This window comes from Cibotium barometz, chromosome 10 (assembly GCF_041138505.1).
Source record: "Cibotium barometz isolate CiBa-2024 chromosome 10, ASM4113850v1, whole genome shotgun sequence".
In the NCBI taxonomy this organism is placed as follows: Eukaryota; Viridiplantae; Streptophyta; class Polypodiopsida; order Cyatheales; family Cibotiaceae; genus Cibotium; species Cibotium barometz.
In genome coordinates, this window is record NC_141055.1 from 1,011,088 (window position 1) to 1,025,466 (window position 14,379).

The 14,379-nt window shown below is 47.3% G+C and overlaps 2 protein-coding genes across 2 annotated transcripts in view; both read left to right on the forward strand.

Annotated features, from left to right (window-relative positions):
* The window catches only part of LOC147634427 (COP9 signalosome complex subunit 4-like), a 105,325-nt gene that overhangs the window by 13,531 nt on the left and 77,415 nt on the right, over positions 1–14,379 (forward strand). The gene's annotated exons all lie outside the window — the stretch shown is intronic.
* On the forward strand, positions 11,080–12,151 carry LOC147634428 (uncharacterized). Its single transcript, XM_086803357.1, has 2 exons — positions 11,080–11,535; positions 11,641–12,151. Exon 2 carries the CDS (start codon positions 11,662–11,664, stop codon positions 12,061–12,063), a length of 402 nt encoding a protein of 133 aa, XP_086659483.1. The 5' UTR covers positions 11,080–11,535; positions 11,641–11,661; the 3' UTR covers positions 12,064–12,151.

The window sequence follows — 14,379 nt, forward strand, 5'->3', positions numbered from 1 at the left end:
TCGATCCTCGTGAATCATGAGAGGCTCAGGAAAGCCTTCAACGATGGTGAAAGTTTCCTGTCTCCAATCAAGAATGGGTGCATACTGTCTAAACCACTAGATCCCGAGGATCATGTCACGTCCTAAAAGAGAGGAGAATGGAATCCCAGTGGAATGTGGCCCGCTAAACTTGAAAACTCAAATTGCCGAGCTTTATGCGTGATGTGTGTACGTAGACCAAGGGTAAACCCGTCCACATCTAGATGTTAAGGAATCAAGGTACAGCTCATCTGGGTAGCCAACTACGGAGAGATGGCATCCTCAGGACTGTCCATGTCAAAGAGGACAATGAATTGCTGGCCCTTTGCAGTGCCATAGGCACAGATGAGAGCCTTTGTCTTTCCCTCAGCCTCACTCTCCTGCTTATCATCAAATACCATTGGTAGCACTGAATTCAAGGAGGGTAAAAGCTGAACGGCATTCGAGGTTGATGGCGGAGGTGTGGATGAGGATGCTACGATGGCTACTGTGGAAGTGGATGCCTTAGCGGACTTTTCAGCCTGGAACTTAGTGCAATCTTTCTTCCCGTGTCCACAATGTGACAGAAGAAACAACGGTTCTTTGTCCTGTACCGTGTTTGTTCATCTGGCTGGATATAACCTACAGTGATGCCCTCCTTAGCTTTTTCCTCAGAAGCCTTTCTGGGCGTAGAATCTTTTTTATTGGCAAATTGACCTGGAGAATTTTTCTTTTGGTCCTTTTGGTCTGTGCTGTTCTGAGCCCCCTTACCCTAGGTAGATGATTGCTGTTGGGGCTTTGGGGAAGACTGTACCTGCTTCGGCTTACCTCTGTTTAGCATTAGTTGCTGATTCTGAGAGAGGGTCAATGCTTGTACTTAAGTCTGAGGCTCAAAATTCCTCACTGGGTACCTAATGGTAGTGTCTAAACCTCGAATGAACTGCTTGAGCTTATCTTTTTCCAATATGCCCACTGTTGGGCATTGTAATGACCTTGTTGGAATAGGTCAAAACAGGGGAACCACCCTGAGTGAGTTTGTAAAACTCATCCTCAAGATTGGTCATGTACTGTGGTGGAAGAAAACGGGCTTTGAAGTCAGACATGATGTTCCAATGAAAACGGAATTGGCCTGTGATGGGGTTTGTGTGAAGTTGTGACCAATGCTGCCACCAAGTAACAGCTTCCCCAGTGAGTTGGGGTGCTGCGACATGGACTTTGTCTTGTGGATCTGTAATTTTAGCTAAAGGAATGTACTTCAAATTGATGAATAAATTGAGTAACTACAGCATGATCACACTTACCATCATACTTACTAAAATTTGGAGAGGTTCGTATGACGGTGGTGGTAGGGGTGGTGGAGGACGAGGAATTTGGAGCCTGTTGAGGGAGGGCCACCAGAATCTGTGCCATCGTTTGTTGATTCTGGATTTGCATAGCCTCCCAGTTGAGTCTTTGCTGGAACTCTCGGTCGGCTTTCTCTCTGCGGCGTTGGTCTTCCTCATATTTGCATGTGGCTTCCTTATCGCTTTGTTCCTCCGCACGTCTTAGTTCTTTCTCTTCTTCTGCTTTTCTTTTTGCTTCATCATCTTTTCTTCTTTGTTCTTCACGTCAATCTTTGTCGCCAGATCTGAGATGCCTTCTTTGGGCTTCTCTTTTTTGGCGGCAAGCTGCATCTTCAGAGAATTTATTTGCTCCATCATTATCCTCAGGAGCTCTTATGTGCTTGGCGGAAGTGTTTTTTCTGTTTGGAAGCCTTGTGCCTCCATCTCTTCTTGTTGGATTTCTTGTTGATGTGATGTCTCTCCCGACATGGTGGAGGCCTGGGTGTTTTTTCCGGACCGTGGTTTAACCATCCACCGGACGATCTCACTTCTTTAGGTAGCTGAGTCGGGTTACTAGCCTGATGCTCTGATACCAATGTTACTGTACTGAGCTTGACCGTGATAACGCACAACAGGGCCTTCTTTTACCTTTATGTGGTAAGATCCTTTAGCATCCAATTTAGAGAGTAGAGAGAGAGAAAAGAGAATGAGAATGTAGAAGACGACACAGTATTGGGTCCCAAATACCCAATGAAGCCAATGAAGGCCCCCCTCCCCCGCGGAGCAAGCAGGAGTATTTCCTTATATTATTCTTTGGAGAATGCTGTACAATGCTTGAGAAACAAGTGATGTGAATACCCAACACAAGGACGAGGAAGACCGTACGTCGGCTGAGTATCCACCTAATCCGAGGCTCTGCTGAAGACTCTTTTGGCCGCTGAAATATTCCCACGATTGCATTTATTACTAGTCGGCTGCTGTAAATTACACATGACTGCATAAAATGCCAGTTGGCTGCTGCAAATGCTCACGACTGCATTAAATGCCTGAGTCGGCTGCTGTAGGACTGATGCAAGTCCAGATAGCTGTAGGACTGCACCTATGCTGGCTGAATGTGAAGAGGAGCTTCCCGAATTGCCTGGAGTTGAGTTGGAATACTGAACTGATCTTGTATGCTGCTGAATACCTGAATGACGGAAGTGGGAAGCATTTATATGGCCTCCTGGCTGCAGTTGGCTGCCTGTAAGAGTTGTCGGCGTGCAGAAATATTCCCACGATTGCATTTATTACCAGTTGACTGCTGCAAATTACACATAACTGCAGAAAATGCCAGTCGGCTGCTGCAAATGCTCACGACTGCATTAAATGCTCACGATTGCATTAAATGCCTGAGTTGGCTGCTGTACAACCCCGTCGGCTGCTGGCTGACTGGTCACCTAAGCCACCAGGGCTGGCTGACTGCATGGCTGAAAGAGTGCACAGAGCGGAAGCATACAAGCACTAGAGTGTGCTGAGAGAGAGTGCAAGAGAGAGAGAGAGATATGAAGCAACTATGCTGAATATACTGCACGAAAACAGTCCCAAGCAAGAGACATAAATAGTCTCATAAGTGAGGGAAGCAAAAGGAAGACTAGACTATGAAAAATGAAAGAGGCAAGCCCACCTATTTATAGGTAAATAGGGCTAGCCGACTAGACACAATGTAGCTGGCCGACTGGGCATGAAGCACCCGACTTGGGAAAAATGCCAGAAAAATATAGAAAAATTGGGTGGCCAGCCCACAACCAAGGGCCATGAAAAGTGACCAAAGAGGGACTCCAAAAATGATGAGAAACTGGGGATGAATGTGCTAACAATGGCAAGGGCTTGGATACCCCTTTGCAAGGCTAGCCCATGTTGGGCTGGCCCCTTCTATGTGCAATGATCCTAAACATGCCTACATATGCATCTAAGGCTATGGCAGACATCTATAGGCTCTTGTATGATGAATTCTACAAGTGGGTTAAGAGGACCGACGCCTGACTGACCTCTAAGGCTTAGAGACTAACCTATGTAGCTCGTGCCTGATTGTCCCTGGACTGAGGGCTCACAATGGGGTCACAACGTATGACAAATAGTCCTAAAAAAGGTTCTACTTTTGTACAAATGCTGCACTGATGATCATGCCGGTATGTCACTGTGTACCCTAGTGCAGAGTGCACTTGACACTCTAGCACAAGTTTAGTGGTGAACATGTCTTTGCTTTACTAGCTTGCAAAAGACGATAAAGAGTCTTAAGATTGTTACCTTCCACCTCGGGAAGAATGTTGTCTTCATTGTCTTGTACTGATGTTGTAATGTCGATTCCTAGTATAGAACTCGTATGAGAATGGCGATCTGTCTGCAACTATTGGATGTGAGAAGCCAATGGGGCCATGGACTCTTGAAGTTGCTATTAGAACTGTTGCTGCATCTGCTGCAAAGCTTGCTGCCAAGTTGGTGGGTTTGGTCCTCCATAGTAGTAGGCTGAGATGAAGACTCTACAAGTTGAAGCTCTAGGGGTTGTATGTGCCGACGCCTTTGAGCCCTAATGAGAATCATGAGTAGGTGAGTGAGATAGAGGCATACTGTGAACTGGAAAGGGTAGGTTGCAAGCTGGGGAGGTTGCTGGAGACCACCTTGTATAGGTAGGAAGATGAGCTGGAGCTGAGAGCACTGGGACTGGTTCTTCCTGGTAAAGAGGGAGCAGAGGGGGTTTTCATTTTTTTAAACCATAGATCCCGATTTGCACACTTGAAGTGTGTGGTACCCGTATGATGATGAATTATGGGTTTCTTGAATATCAAAGTGCCACATTTCTTTTGGTTGTTGCTATATATATATATGTGTGTGTAGTATAGTGAAAGGTGTGTGTGCTGCTAGGTCTGAGCTATGTGATCGTTGTTGTCTCGCTTGTGTCTACTGCGCATGCTTCTAAGCCCATCTTGCTTTGCCTATACTCGCCGCCCAGCTATCCTTTGCGCCATAGAAACATGGGACGGGGAACGGGGACGGGGATGGGGAACGGGACGGGGACGGGGCAAAAGGCCGTCCCGGGGACGGTGAAAAAAACGGCAATCTAAAAACGATTGTTTTTTTGCAAATTTTTTTAACACACTTGATTTACACTTAGAAACCAAGACATTAAGCACAAAATTGCACCAAAAAGAGGAGAAATGCATAGTCGTATTAGCAAAAAACTATAATGGGGCGCCGATGGCGTGATAAACAAAAGTGAGTGTACAATCTAAACAAAAATGCCAAATGGCATAATGAAAGGCCCAAGGAGGGTGTACACTCAAGGCAAAATGACTAATTGCCAAGATACAAGATTGCTAGCAAAAAAGTGGGGCAAGAGTCGAGACTCGAGACTCTAGACTCAAGAGACTAGGCAGAGGCTGAAAAGGGTGAAGATCAATCGTGACCTCCTCAGTGAAGTCCTCCATAGGCTGGTCCTCAAGTGGAGGGGGAGGGGGAGGTGGGGGGGACAATGCCTCGGGCACAATAATACATATGCATAGTGCCAAGGACTTACCGTGCCGCCCGAAATGCTATGTGGTCATGAAAGAAGAATCGTGCCACCGCCATGTCCACCTCCTCTTTCAATTGAGGGTTCCAATTCTCATCAAGAGTACTTTGGCGTCCCCGGGAAGCGGATGCCTCTCTTGATGAACGAGGTACATGCGGCGTTGATGTCCTCACAAAGGATGTGGGGTCGACGGCCACTTGAGGATTGCGTTTTGCCAACTCGGCCGCCTCATAAACCACAAGCTTTTCAAGGAGCTCCTTCTTCTTCTCGGCCGAAACCTCCTTGCAAAATTGCACTTCGTTGCCGGGCTCATGCAAGAAGTGAGCACGCACTTTGTGGGCACCGCCGGTTCGCTTGTAGCCGCAAAGCTTACATACCCATGGTCTTGAACCACCCCCTTGACCGTATTGCGAGCACTCTACCTCATCCCACCAACTCCATCGATGTACGGCGGGCCTCCTCCTTCGTGATGGAGCGGGTGTTGAAGTGGTGGAGGCGGCAGCGGACCCGGGTTGAGTAGAGGAAGGGGTTTGAGAAGAGGATGCCATAGTGATAGAGTAGAGCTTGAGATGGATGGTAGAGCTTGAGAAAGAGTCAAGACGGAGAATCGGGATGGAGATGTTGGAGAAGGAGAGCTTGGAGAGGGTGAGCTTGGAGAGGGAGAGCTTGGATGTTGGAGGAGAGCTTGAAGAGGGTGAGCTTGGAGAGGGAGAGCTTGGATGTTGGAGAAGGAGAGCTTGGAGAGGGTGAGCTTGGAGAGGGTGAGCTTGGAGAAGGAGAGCTTGGAGAGGGAGAGCTTGAGCCTTGGGTCTTGGAGAGGGAGAGCTTGGAGAGGAGAGGGCTTGAGGAGAGTATGGAGGTAGAGGTCTCTTATATAGAAGAAGAGGGGAGGGTTATCAACTTATCATGTTATGTGAATGTTCAATGGACTCATGGATGATGGAGGCATGTGGAAGAGAGAGAGAGGCATGCCACATGTGACATGTGGGAGAGGGAGGCAATGGGCATGTACGATGTGTCATGTGGGAGAGGCTAGATAGTAGAGCCATGTGGGAGAGAGAGACTCGAGAGAGAAGCTTTGGAGGAGTGGCGCAAGGGCCAAACGGTCAAGATAGACAGCCGTTTGCGCCCCAAAACGGTCAAAAATACCGCCAACGGTCTGTTTGACCGTCCCCGTTCGGACAGGGAACGGCGTTCTCGGGACGTTCTCGGAACGCGTTACCGGCGTCCCCACTTCACTGTCAGATTTTCGTCCCCGTTTTGCCGTCCCGCCCCCGTCCCACGCGCTCCCTGTCCCTAGGGTCCGTTCCCCCCGTCCCATGTTACTATGCTTTGCGCGCTCAGGGTGTGCAGTGTCCCAGCCCGTGCCTTCCGTCGCTTTTGTGGCAGTAGTCGACCTTCGCATCTCCAGTGGTTGTTACCTCTTCGTCAAGTTTCAGGCCCGCACCTCTTCCATCGCTGACTCTTTGGTATAGTCGGCCTCCCCTGTTCCATAACGAGCAACTTGCTTTGCCACCGCTGACACGTCTCCAATCCAGCATCTAGAGCAGTGAAGACATGGCCTCTTCTTCAAACGGTCCTTCTGTGGAACTGCAACGCAAACACATTGCTACTCCCAGCGATTACCTTGCACCTATGGATGTTGCTTGTGAAAATCTTCCACCTCATGTTAGCCCCGATGCATAGTATGTCTACAATGTGCTTCATGAAGACTTTTAGCAGAGCCGTATGAGCTTCACTTACAAGACTGCATTGCCGTCCATTGTCTTTCCTGTGAGAAAGTACTTAGAGAATGTAGTAATCATATTTTTCCTAGGGAAAATGCCATCAACGGATGATGTTGCAAAATGGATTAAAGCTGTGTTGCAGGGACGTGTGGTTGAGGGAGTATATTTTGCTGTGCCGGGATTCTATGAGGTGCTCTTTATTGAGCCTAAGCATCGGAATGTAGTACTGGAGGCATCGCCATTGATATTTGGAATGCAGATGGTACATGTGTTACCGTGGTCCCCTACGAAAGACTACTAGGGTCTTATTTGTCATAGCTGTTTGGTGTGGGTGGAGGTGGTTAACCTCCCTGAATATATGTGCGAAGATCTCTTTCATTGTTGCCACTCTTGGCAGTAGTTTGCCCTCCTCGTCTGACAAGGAGTCGCAACAGATTTTGTATCTTGTGGGACACATATAAGCCTATTATCCGCTGTATTGCTATAGAGGTTGAGAATGTGAACATGGGTGCTACGTATTTTGAACTCAAATGGGATGTATTTGGGGGTGCCTGCCACAGATGTCACAAGTTTGGTCATGTGTCTGCGAAATGCATGTTGTTGTTGCATCAGCCTCCCTCAGTGGCAGTATTGTAGTCTGATTTGCCTGCATCTAACAGAGTGTCTAATGATGTGTCAACAAATGCAAAGGGCATAGGCAAAACAGGGAATGCATCTGCTCCTGTGCAATAGTCCCCATCAATGAAAAATATGAAAGAGACTACGAAAGAGAAAGGAAAAGACAAGGTGCAGCAGGATCGGTGGAAAACCCCTAACAAATCGGCGCGTGCTTCCACGAGGCCTCAATTATTGAGAGCATGGGATGAGTGTGAGGTTGCATCGCGCTGGTGAGGTGAAAAAAAGAAAAAAGACCCTGCCTCTATAGCCCTTCACCTCCCAAACTTTGAAAAAACTAACACAACGGAGGCACCACCAGCCACTGGCTGGAACACTTCTCACTGTTCACCACCCACCCACACCAGAAAGACAGCTCAAAACCACGATAGACAGTGATCATTCAGCAAAAACACACAGCACCATACACACTGTACAAACTCAGCAATTACACCAAAAACCAAGACTCTGGCCAGGATTTACTGCCAAGGGAATTCACCCTTGCGTCTGACAACCAAGCCTCTGTCTCCCGGTCTCTGCTTCTCTTCAGAGGGCGCCCCACCAGCAACCCTCCTTCACTTCCAACTTGTCCCCTCTTCTCTGCTTCACTGCCACCAGCCCTTGTAGGCTCTGATGGTACCGGCCCTTCTCATCTGTCTTCAGCACTACCAGCCACCTCTGCAGCTGCTTTACGTGCCAGTGACACTTGAGACGGCCTCCAACTCTGCACTGCGCTCCAGGCTCTCTCCCACAAGGTATCCAGCTCGTAAGCTTCAGCAGTTCCCTTCGCTAGACCACTTCACATCTCCAATCATTGCTTGTATCACCAACCCAACACCAGCCCAAGCCACATCACCCACGCGGCTTCCTCTACGTCCAGCCACAAAACAAAGAAAGGCCACCCAAACCTGAAAGACCCTCTGTCTCCGCAGCAGCTACACCAACCCCTAGTCTCACACAGTTGCCAGAGGCGGCTCCTTTGCTCTTCGCCAGCCTCCACGCCAACTCATCAAAGGCGGCTGCCTTCATTACAGCTCTGCAAAATCACAGCAAGGCGACAACCTTCCTTTTCGTCTCCCTGCAGTATCACCAGCCAGGCGTCCCCTTTATCTCCAGGCGGCTACTACTCCCAAACGACCCTCTCTGGTCGCTACCCGTCTTTTCTCTTCAGAGGGCGTCCACACAGCTACCCTCTACTCCCAGCTCATCGCCTCTGTGCCTCGACCAGTAGCAACTGTAGGTCCCTTCTCTGTTGGCTCTCCCCACAAGAGAGGTCTCCCTTCACAAGGCCGCGCTACACCTTAGTCCCCCGACTCCCTTTTTCCTGCAAGGCGGCACCCCACCCTTTCCGTTTGCTCCATGCTTGCCAACCTTCTAGACGTCGAGTTGGCAACCAAATGAACCTCCACGTGGACCCTTCATTGTTGGCCACATTAATTGATATTTATTATTTATTTGCTTAAAGCCTCAAAGATGGCCATACAATGCTACAAGGGCCCCTTGCTTCTCCTTGCTTCAAGTGGACATACTGCGCCCACACTTTCCAAAAGTATATCTGCCCACACGTCTTTAATCAGTTGCACCTGGACATACCAAACATGACCAATTCCCATGCTCCAAAAGCGGCCTCTCTTCCGGTCTCTGCCCTGTATTTGGCAACCACCCGCACACCATACTGTTGCAATAAAAAACTTCCAAATCTCCAGCATCTGCTCCCCAAAAAAAACGTGCGTGTACCAGCTCACTGCAAAACCACCCGCTCTGTACATTTGCCAGGGCATTTCAGGGCAAAGTTTATTCACAAACCATCAAGGTTGATTCCGTACGTACGTACGGATCCGCACATTACGGTACAGTCGTACGGTACGATACGGTACCGTACTGTACGGATCCGTATGGAAACTTAAAAAAAAAAATAAATGGTGTGGCGTGGCGAAACGTGTGTGGCGACCATGCGCTTGTGGATAAGCGACCAAATTTTGGGCATTTGTGAATACTTGCACAATCGTGTGTACCTGCAAAACTCTGCAGAGTAACTTCTTCGCTCTTCTTCGCTCTCTCTCACGCCCAGGCTTCATCATGCCGCGCAAGACTAACCCGAACTAGGCAATCCACACGAATGTCCTGAGGGTTGTTAACACCCCTTCTCAGCAAGGGTCAGGTACTCGGCTATGGGCATGCAAGTATTGCGGGGAGCAGTACACTAGCACCATAACTCGCGTCATCAAGCACATGACAGGTATCGGGTGCACCAATCAATGTGGTCCATGTGATAAAATACCACAAGCTGTGAGGGACCAATTGATTGCGGAGAATTGTCTTGCAATGGGTGGTGCAAGCAGTGTTAGAGGTGGTGAAAGTACGCAAGATGCTCTCCATGATGCTTTTATTGGAGATGTTACAGGTTCAGGTACAGTAGATGAGGGTGAAAGTCTTTCGGCTTCAGCCCAATCCACCACAGGCAGGAAGAGGGCACGTATTGCTGATGATGAGGACCTCCTGCCACAAGATGCGAGAGGTACAGGGGAGGCATCAAAGCAATCCACTCTGCGTTCTTGTATCTCATCACAAGCTTGGGTAAAGGAGCGGCAAAGGGTGGCAGAAATGGAGATTTGTCGTACTCTTATTGAGTGTGATATATCCTTCAATGTGTTAAGGACAGACCAATGGAAAAGAATGGTGAAAGCAATTGCGCAGGTAGGGCCTACTGAGACATGGACAGGTCTTCAGTATACGAAGATGCGTACATCCATGTTGGATGAGCAGAAGGCCTTGATAGACAAGGCGCTCACACCTGTGAAAGCACGTTGGCAGGAGTTTGGATGCACTATTATTTCAGATGGGTGGGCAGACATTCGCAAGAGGCACATAATCAATATCCTTGTGTCATCTTGCTTGGGCACCTATTTCTTGCATGCCGTGGATGCAGGGAGAGCAGGCGACAGGATCACAGGGGAGTTCATTTATGGCGACATTCGACAGGCTATCCTTGAGGTTGGGGAGGACAATGTTGTGCAGGTGGTGACCGACAACGCCTCTAACTGCAAGGCAATGGGTCAAATGGTCGAGGCAGAGTTTCCACATATAGTGTGGATTCCATGTGCTGTCCATTGTCTTGATTTACTTATGGAAGACATTGGGAAGCTTGTTTGGGTGCAGCCCATTGTTGCAGATGCTGTAAAGATCACCACCTTCTTCCGCAAGAAGCATCAGGCTCTTGCCATCTTTCGGAGCCATAGCCCTTTGGATATGGTGAGACCCTCCAAGACCAGGTTTGCCTACATATTCTTGGTCTTGGATAGGCTCTACAAGATAAGAGATTCACTATCATCAACAGTTGTGGATCCAAGGTGGCGACAGATGCATCATTTAGAGGATGAGCGTACAAAATACTTGCAGAGGCGGATCCTGGATGATGATTTTTGGCAGCAAGTTCATAGCCTTTCAGTTGCACTTAAGCCCGTGTATGTCCTTCGACTTACAGACATGGAGGGCTCAACTTTGGGGCTGGTCTTTCATTTGTTTATGCAAATGAAAGACCATGTTGCTCAGTGCTCCATGATGACTGCTCAACGGTAAGCAATAGTTCTAATTTCTTCCTCTTTCTTTGATTTTTATGACTTCTCGATTCTCGATTCTCTTAGCACTATAACCTAAGACATGTATGTTCAATCTCTCATTTTCAGCCGAGGTGAGATCTTGGACATTGTAGACAAACGGTGGACATTCATGAGCCGTCCCATCCATGCGATGGCTGCCATGCTCCATCCTCTCTACAGGTTGCCAGAGCTATGGAATAATACTGCTTTGAGCATGAAGCAGTCAGAGGATGTTCTCAGAGGAGGAGCAACTTCAGATTGATAGAGAGTTCACCACTTACATGAGTGGTATTGGTGCTTCATTTGCGAGACCTGTGTCATTGAGGAAGGAAGCCATGAAATTCCCTTTGACATGGTGGCACTCTTATGGAAGGGTTGGTCTTCCAAACCTTTCACGAGTTGCTCTTCGTGTTCTATCTCAGGTAACTTGTAATTAATCTCTAAAGTATACTCTTCGGAAATGAAGATTGATGTTTTAGCATTAAAAGATTTACAAATTTGCTCGCATTGCACTCATTTTTGCACAGGATTGCTCAACTGGAGCATGTGAGCGGAACTGGAGCTCATACTCCCTTATACACACTAAGATTCGGAATCGCCTTAGTACTTCTCAATTAGAGAAGTTGGTGTATTGCAGAGCTAACGTGAGGCTCGTGCGAAGCTACCATGCTTTGGGGTCACCGAAGCAGGTATAAATTGAAATTTGGACTCAAGAAGAACTTAGAAGTAGAAATTTTTTTCTAGTTCAATGAATATCCATTGTCCAATATGCAATTTGTGGCATGTTTAAACAGGTTGATCCAACACTACTCAAAATGGTAGATGAACCCAGCTCGGAGCTTGTGGATCGGCAGATTAGAGATGAGCAAGAGGAGATTTTGAGAGCTTTACATAGAGAGCTTGAGAGCGTGGATTGTTGTGTGACCCGCTCACGTGCACGATCTCTTAGCATTCCTCTACGCCCGGCAGCTCCAGATCCAGGCTCTGCGAGACGAGAGAGCATTCGCAGGGGAAAGCTTCCAGTTCGTCGCACCCAGCAGAGGCGTGCAAATGAGGCTGTCGAACTCATTCACACTCAGATTCCCGAGGCACATGACGAGGATGCACTGGAGCTTGTTGCTGCTGAGCCAGAGTTCGATGAAGAGGGCAATGGTATCAATGATGGAGGCATGCTCTCTTCAGAAGACTCATCATCTTCATCTGATGATGAGATTTGAGACTCTTGCGTCTAGACTCTAGAGTCTAGACAACTGTAGTGTTTCATTGTTTTGCTTTTTGCACTTGTGGACCAGGACATGTGCTGGCAGCTGGAGACATGATATTTGTACTCTCTTTTATCATCTATGACTTTCATGGTTCTTGCTTATATCACTATGACTGTTAACATGAGGTATTGTGTAATGGGCTTGGTAACTGATAATTGATTTAAACTTTAAGTAATGAGGTTCAGTCTTTATTTTAAGTATTTTGGTTGCTATGTCTACAAAATATTCAGGTTTCTAGGACTGTTTACAAATGGTACGTACTGTTTACGTACCTTAAAATTTGTTCCGTACAGAAGTACGTTCCGTACGTACTGATAGCGTGCCGTACACTACGTACCTTACCACCTTGCAAACCATGCATCCCATATGTACACAGACCCAAAACACTTCTCAGATTTTTACCTGACATACTTTGCCCAACCCCTAGCCTGTTGAATCATTTATGATCAGCAGCAAAAAGCATATGACCACGTTTCCCTCCGTCAATCCTTTGAGCATCATACAATGTAACCAAAACATCTCTATTCCATGTGATCAAAGAAACACTGTCATCTTCCAAAGGCGTAGTTTGCCATCCCACTTCCCACAATGGTACATAAGAACTTTTGGAAACAAAGCTCTTGACATACATACCATCCTGCCTTATCTCAATTTCAAAATCACTGATGCAGTCAACACCAATATTGGAGAACCAGTGAAGCAATTCCTGCTGAGGGTAAAAACTGATGAAAGCTTCATCAAGAAAAACTTGCTGTGCTATAACACTTTCTTGTCCATTAACATGAGAAACATCACCATCAAAGCCAGCCACTACAGGCAAAACAAAGTCCCCTTCAACAGGCACCATTGCCAAAGCATCCACTTCAGTTCCTGTATCCTCATCTTTATCCAGGCCAATGAGAAATTCATCTATCACTGCATCCATAATCTCATCCATGGCATCAACATCATTCATAGTCTTATGGTGTTGCTCCTCTTTCATAGCATCAATTTTACTTGTGGCTTTCTTAACATTAATGCACATCTGTTCATCTAACTCTAACTCTGGTTCATCATCCTGCAGACTTTCTATATCCCACTCATCCCACAACGGTACATTACCCAAAGACTCAAAAGCAAACTCTTTCACATCACATGCATACCTCAGCTCATGATTCACTTGTACCTCCTCGCATTCTTCCTGTATGGCCTCTTCTTGTCGAGCAACCTCATCACCAAGCACTTCCTCATCAATAACCAGGGCATCCATCTCTGCATCCTCCTCACTGGATGAAGTGTCCTCTATTCCCTCACTAGTAGTGGTGCTACTGGTCGTATCATCAACACTCGAATCAGCTTCACTTTCCCTTTCATCATCAACAGGCTTCTGATTATCCATATTAAACTGCTTTTTATCCCCTCTCCTGTCATACAGAGTAATGACCCCTTTCCTCCAATCTTGAACAGCCTTCACCGCTCTTAGCCATGGTCTTCCCAAAATGATGGGGAATGCACCCATTCCTGCCGGCATAACATGGCAGTCCACAAGCACCTTTACATCAAAAGCCTGCAGTTCTAACTCTTTGATCATACCTAAGCATTTGACCTTCTGGTGATTGGCCAACCGAATACGGAAACGCTTCAGTAATATTAAGACCAAGCCTCTCCACAGCTGCTAATGTGATTACACAAATTTGTGCACCACCATCTATGTATGCCTCTCCCAGATTCTTCCCTTTGTACCAAACATTCACCACAGGACATATATCAGGCAACTCCTGAACAGATAAAACAGTCACTATCCCTCTGGCAGGCTCCTTCTCTCTCGGATTCACAAGTCTTTTCCACTGACGTTTCAATTTGGGAGCTAACTCTATCAATTGCCCAAAAGTAATATTAGCCTTCCTTCCAGCCATGTCCTCCTGTAAATTGTAGCTATCCTGCCCAACCCCTAGTGGAAAATCAGTCACCTGAAACTTCCTATGAGACTTCCGCTTCTGCTTGACCTTTACATCTCCTCCTTCCTTCACTTTACCTTTCTTCTTGCTAGGCCCTGCAGCATCCCTGCTTTCCCTTTCCTGTGGCGTCCGTTTCCCCAAAGCCATTACATCAGCTTCCGTTTCCTTCGTCTTCTCAAGGGTGACCACATCTATCACCTTAGTTTTACCCTTCTCCTCATTTGTCAACCCACTGGTCCCAGCTTCACCTCTAATTTCAATTCCATAATCATTTGCCCTGTTGGGAATCTGAGAGGGTAAAGGATACATATCACCTCCCATTCGCTGAGGC

Bases quoted from the DNA above. Each gene is read 5' to 3' on its own strand.
- LOC147634428 (XM_086803357.1), top strand. From the start codon at position 11,662: ATGGTAGATGAACCCAGCTCGGAGCTTGTGGATCGGCAGATTAGAGAT.